The sequence below is a fragment of the Desmodus rotundus genome, chromosome X, assembly GCF_022682495.2.
Source record: "Desmodus rotundus isolate HL8 chromosome X, HLdesRot8A.1, whole genome shotgun sequence".
In the NCBI taxonomy this organism is placed as follows: domain Eukaryota; kingdom Metazoa; phylum Chordata; class Mammalia; order Chiroptera; family Phyllostomidae; genus Desmodus; species Desmodus rotundus.
Genome location: NC_071400.1, coordinates 57,930,689 through 57,936,688, shown reverse-complemented (window position 1 = coordinate 57,936,688; position 6,000 = coordinate 57,930,689). Strand labels below are relative to the sequence as shown.

Sequence of the window (6,000 nt, the reverse complement as noted above, 5' to 3'; positions counted from 1 at the left end):
CTACCATTTAGCGGTAATTCCTGATTGGTCCTGGGAGGTTAGTGTAGCTTCCATGTACTCTTCTGCCATCTTGGATCTTTATAGTTGTTTTGATGCTGTGGAATTTTGGGCATGTCAGTGAACCCCTGGATTAATGACCTTCTCTGCTGAAAAATACGATAATAGAATACCGTGTAGCCTGTGAGTTTGTAGTGGGGATTAAACACAACAATGTCTAAAGACAGAACCTCACAAAGCATTTCAAATACTCATAGTTTTAAAAGATATAGAGTCCTATTCAGATTTTAAAATAATGGTTAATTTTAGTTTCCTGCTATAATTATTTAGCATTTTTCAGATGCATATGAATAAACAATGTAATTTCTAATTGGCAGCACAGTTTGGAGGATTTCAAAAATTCTTACCTAATGAGACATGTGGTATACCTTATTTCAACCAATATCTTACTCTCCCTTAATATCACCTATTTTGTTCTCCATCCGGAATCTGAAGTCTTGTGTCTATGCACTCCCTGTACTTTTGTGAAAGCTGTCCTTACTTTAATAGAGTTGTGACTCTTAAAATCTGCATTGTTAATGCACTTAAATATCCAATATTGCTAGGATTTGGGGAGAGAGCCCTATAAGGTTGCTGGTAAGACCAAGAGCATGTGAAGTCAAGACAGGAAAAGATGATACCATGCACATTTAAGAGATATATATATATATATATATATATATATATATATATATATATATAAAATTACATCCCTGAAAACAGAGTGCTATGTTAATGTATTTATTATAGCAGGTTTTTAGTCATTATTGCCATGAAAAATGTTTCATGAAATTCCACAAAATTCTTTAAACTATTAGTATTAGCTTTTTTCTCTTTTTATGGAGTGACACTTTGTTAATTTATGAAATATTTACAGTGTTTACAAAAGGCAAGAGAATGTCTAATAAAATTTCTTATACATACAAAATTTATACATTATACTACTATTTCTGAGATGTCATATTTGGTAGACCAATTAAACTATGACATAAAATAACTTACAAAGATATATTTAATCTCTCTAATTCATTGAAAACAAAACCATATTAGCTATAAATAGTCCTTTACAGATCATTGTAAAACATGTTAATTGCTTTAAATCTAGCCCTAACTTTTACAAATATACTCACTAAATGAATTAGTTCAGATATCAAATAGAACTGCATTTGAAATTTCATTTAATACTACAGGAAAAACAACCAAAAAAGCAAACTGCTGTGTACTTCAAGTAAAAATGTGTAGAACCAGTTTTTATGCACGCTTGGGAGGAGGGGCACCCAACACCATTTTAACTGAAATTAACAAACACAATACTTTCAAGATATACTCAACAAATGTACATCTGCGACTTTTATTTCAAATATGATGCTCTAGCATAACTCAAACATCCAAGATGGTCAACCCTAAGCTTTGGCAGATAAGCTGGTTTGAATAGAGCAACATTTGTGAAAACATTCACCTCAGCAGCACATCACATCTGACATCCTTGCACAGTGCTTTATAGAGGGTTTCCCACAACCTGAAAATGGATCAGAATTTTAGGGAAGCTCATGGAAAAAACTTAGAAAATAGAACTGGCAAAGTTTAAAAAATCAAATCATATTTAACTGGGACCCATCAGTTTCTTTTAAATATAAAAATATGCTTCTCTTGAAAATTAGAGGAAAATACTTCATATTCCAAAATTTCAAAATAATGAAAAACTCATCTACACAGCTATTTCTCCTTAAGTCACCACTTAGGATGGTATAAAATTTGGCAATTATTGAAATACCTTCTTTTCTGATAATGCTTTAGAAGCTGAGCTCAATTTGGTTTTGGCAGTAACACAGGTTTCATATCTGGGTTCGCTGTGGATAATCTGAAGCAATGCTTTTAAGCAACCTGAGGAAAATCACAAACCTGTTTCCCCTTTAGTTTAAAATAAAGTTATTCTAATTAAGCCCACAAATTATGCATTGTATACATAGCATTTCTAAAGAGACAAATTAAATTTAAACTTTGTATTTTTCAAAAACTCCTTTTGAAAGATGTCAGGATTTTCCAAATCCATATCTGGGCTCCTTCGATCTGACTGCCATGTAGACACTATAGTTTTCTTGTAATATGTAATCTAGAAGGCACATATTCAAGAGTTTAAGATTACATTAATTCAAGTTCTACATGGGGGCAAATATTTTAATCTACTTTGTACAGAGACCCCAAATGAAAGTCAACTATTTCCTTTATTCAGAGCTTGAACGCAGCGCTGGGCAAGGCTCCCTCTCAGAAGTGAGTTTGCACGTGGGGCAGCATTTGCGAAGGACTTGAAGGTGAAGTCGAGGGATCAGAAAGCTTGGCAGAGTTGGTAAGCTGCAACTCCTCCAGCCTCTTTATGTATTCATCGCGCAATGCCAAGAGCTCCATGTAACGCTGCTCCACTGGATTTGGCTGCTGGGGAGAAGCACAAGCCTGAGTTACTACTTTGTGCCCACGACAGTACAAAAATTCACCTGCTCAGTACACATGTCCTATTGTCTGCATAAGCCCTCTAAGTGAGGTTTAACATTCATACATAAGTTCCTACAATATTGCATAATTGAAAAACACAGAAAATTACCAAGAATGATAAAACGCCACCAAGAAATAACTATGTACACATTTCTTCCCACATGCATCACCATTTTTAAAACATTTTTCAACCTAGACACAGCTCCCGTCTCCTGTGTTTCCTGTTACCAGGCCTGCTGCCCTTTTGCTCCCAGAGGCAACAACTCTTCTCAAGTTGGTGGGTAGTTGTCCTTCCTGTGGAGATTTGTGACACTTTTCCTGTAAGTGAGTATGTATCCAGAAACAAAATAAGCTATTATTTTCTATTTTGTGAAAGTTTTTATCAAAGGTGGTATATTCTGTAGTTATCAATTGACATTTTTACCAAACAGTATGTTTCTGAATTTGATTCTTGAGGTCCATTGAATGAATAAACCAGTTTATCTATCCATTCCCAAACTGATGAGTAGCCAGCAATTTCCAGTGCTTTCTACTACTACATGCATTGCTTTGCTATCTTTGGACACATCTCCTCATGCACGTGTGCAAATGTCTGTTGAAGGAATTTGACCAGGGACAGGACTGCTGGAGAGGCCAAATATGGTCTAACTCCACTAGATGCTGCCAAATTCCTCTCTGAGGTAGTGATATCTTATGCACCCACTAGTGAGCATGGCAGTTCCTGTTGCTCCATGTCCTCACCAGGAGTTGGGAACAGAAGAGTATTTTTTTTTTTGGTTGCCAATTTGAGGACAGTAACATGGTAGTTTTCAATTGCCTTGCCCTGCTCTACCACACCTTTTCATATGTTATTGCTCATAGTAACATGCCTGGCTGAGAGCAGCGGTGCTGACACCCACCAGCCTCGGTGTGAATCTTGCTCTGTCTCTCATCTGCTGTGTGACTTAACCTTCTAGGTTCCTCTACTTCCCCTCAGTCAAATGGGAATAAAAATGCCACAGACCTCACAGGGTTGTTGTGAGTGAAGTCAGTCAACATCGTCTGCTTTGCTACAACGCCAAATGCTTTGATTGATAAATAACACATTGATGGCAGTATCAAAAAAGAGGTCATGCTGGAACAGAATATGATGCTTCCAGTATGTTAATTTTTAAAACTTTTGTACTGAGATAAATTACACATTAATGTGCACAAATCTTAAAATGTTCAGCTCAACCAATGTTTACGTATAGAGACACTAATGCAATTACCACCCAGGCCACTATACACAACAGGAGAGTCCCTGGAAGACCCCCTCACCATCACATCAATGTTTTGAAGTGATCAAGGGCAAGCTCTAGAAAGCTTAAGCAATATATGAAGACATTAAGAAAAAAGCCAAAGTCTACAGAAGTGTGTTCCTCTAGTTCTAGTAGCTTCTAGAGCTGTCCTGCTCTCCAATGATTTAAGCTGTCTGCCAAAGCTATGAACACCAACAAGGAAGCTGTGAAGATGATGCACTGATGAAGAAGCCTAGGCCTTGGATCCAATTGTTAATGCTGAAGGGAATGGTCTGCATTAGGAGCAGATGCCCTCTAGGACCAGCATCTCAGCGGAGGGAGCATGAGGCCTGGGGTTTAAGACTGTGTACTCATTTCCTGTGGCTGCTGTAACAAATTAACACAAATTTAGTGGCTTAAAACAAAAAACTGTTTTCTCACAGTTCTGCAGGGCAGAATCCTGAAATCAGGGTGTCAGAAGGCCTGCACTTCCTCTGGAGGATCTAGGGGACAACCCTTCCTTGCCTTTTCCAGTTTCTGGTGGTTCTAGGCTTCCTTCGCTTGTGGCAGCATCACTCCAACCACTCCTGTTTTCACATGGTCTTCTCCCCTATATGTGTCTGCAGCCTTCCTCTGCTGTCCCTTCTAAGGATACCTGCCACTGGATGTACTCTGACACTGGGTCCACTCTAAATCCATGAGGATCTCATCGTGAGATCCTTAATTACATCTGTAAAGATTCTCTGTACAAATAAGGTCACATTCACAGATTCCCAGTGGACATGTGTTTTGGGGGCCACTAGTCACCCCACTACAGGTTGCCAAGGAGTGATCAATGGAAGTCAAATGCACATTCAGCAGTCATGTAACTGTGCCATCTACTGGGACTGTTGCTTTCACTAGTGCTCTGGTTACAAAGTTTCATAGGCTTGGAGAGGTCTCTTCCTAATCCTATTATTCCTATAAGCCCTGTTTGTTTTTTCTGTGACTTTGCAGACTGTGAGGTTTCTCAGAAATGCACATAACAGCATTAGAATAGAAATGTTTTGTTGAGTGCCTGATGCCCAGTAAGTTCTGGGTGCTGCCTGTTAATATCCTTTGGCCATTTTTCTGTTCATGCATTCCACTGAGATTGAGACAGTGTTCTAGGTGGTCAAGATCCATCAGTGAACAAAGGATGCCCAAATTTCTGTTTTTATGGTTTTTATCTTCCAGCAGGGGGAGACAGACAAACAAATATTAACGATTCCTGTGAGTTACAAAGAATGTTCGAAGGTGAATACCATGGGAAAAAAAGTAGAGCAGGTTAAGAGGGATGGGGACCAGCCCTGGCTGGTGTAGCTCAGTGGATTGAGTGTGGGCTGCGAACCAGAGGGTCGCCAGTTTGATTCCCAGTCAGGGCACATGCCTGGGTTGCAGGCCAGGTCCCCAGTATGGGATGCACGAGAGGCAACCACACATTGATGTTTCTCTCCTCCTCTTTCTCCTTCTCTTCCCCTCTCTCTAAAAATAAATAAAATCTAAAAAAAAAAAAAAAACCCCAAACATGGTCACGGTAGGAGATAATACAGCCTAGCAGGCTCTCCTGACAGACTGGACGTGAAATGTGAGAGAGTAGGGCATCAAGGATGAGTCTAAGGTTTCTGGCCAGAGCAACTAGGATGGAGTTGCCAAGAACTGAAAGGAGAAGACAGAAAGAAAAGCAGGTTTGGGGGGAACATTAGGAGTTCCGTTTAGACATGTTAAGTGTAATTTGCTATGCCAGCACCAATTACCATCAGTCCATCTTTTCCCTATGCATTTACGATGCTACCTTCTTACCCTACCAAGTCTCCACTTCTATATGGTCTGTTTCTGGGCACTATTTTGTTTCATATAAGTTCTTGATATATAGCAGGCAAGTTCTTCCTTGATAATTTCCAAAATTACCTTGACTATTTTTTAAAACCTCCCTGTTTCATGACTATTAGAATCAGCTTGTTATTGTATCAGCAACTACAGTTAGACAAGAAAAAGAGAACAGAGGTAAAACAATCATTTTTGCTTATGACAAGGCTGTGTAATTAGAAAACTTGAGAGAGCAGATGGAAAAACTATTAAAAATAAAAGGATAATTTAGCCTAGTAATGGGTACAAAATATATAGAAGTAATTTGGCTATAGACAAACAAAAACCATTTAGAAGATATAAATAGAAGAATCTATTTGTGATAGCA

General features: G+C 38.5%; 1 protein-coding gene across 8 annotated transcripts in view; it reads right to left on the bottom strand.

Annotated features, from left to right (window-relative positions):
• Positions 1-764: 764 nt before the first annotated feature.
• Positions 765-6,000, bottom strand: part of MTM1 (myotubularin 1) — a 145,857-nt gene continuing 140,621 nt past the window's right edge. For 6 of the 8 annotated variants that reach the window (XM_045188181.3, XM_024551090.4, XM_045188179.3 and 3 more), the window contains one exon: positions 765-2,469. In XM_045188181.3, the coding sequence (XP_045044116.1) occupies positions 2,302-2,469 (168 nt within the window). In that variant the 3' untranslated portion in view covers positions 765-2,301. The remainder of the gene's footprint in view (positions 2,470-6,000) is intronic. The other 2 variants (XM_024551092.4, XM_071220270.1) reach the window with 1 other exon arrangement.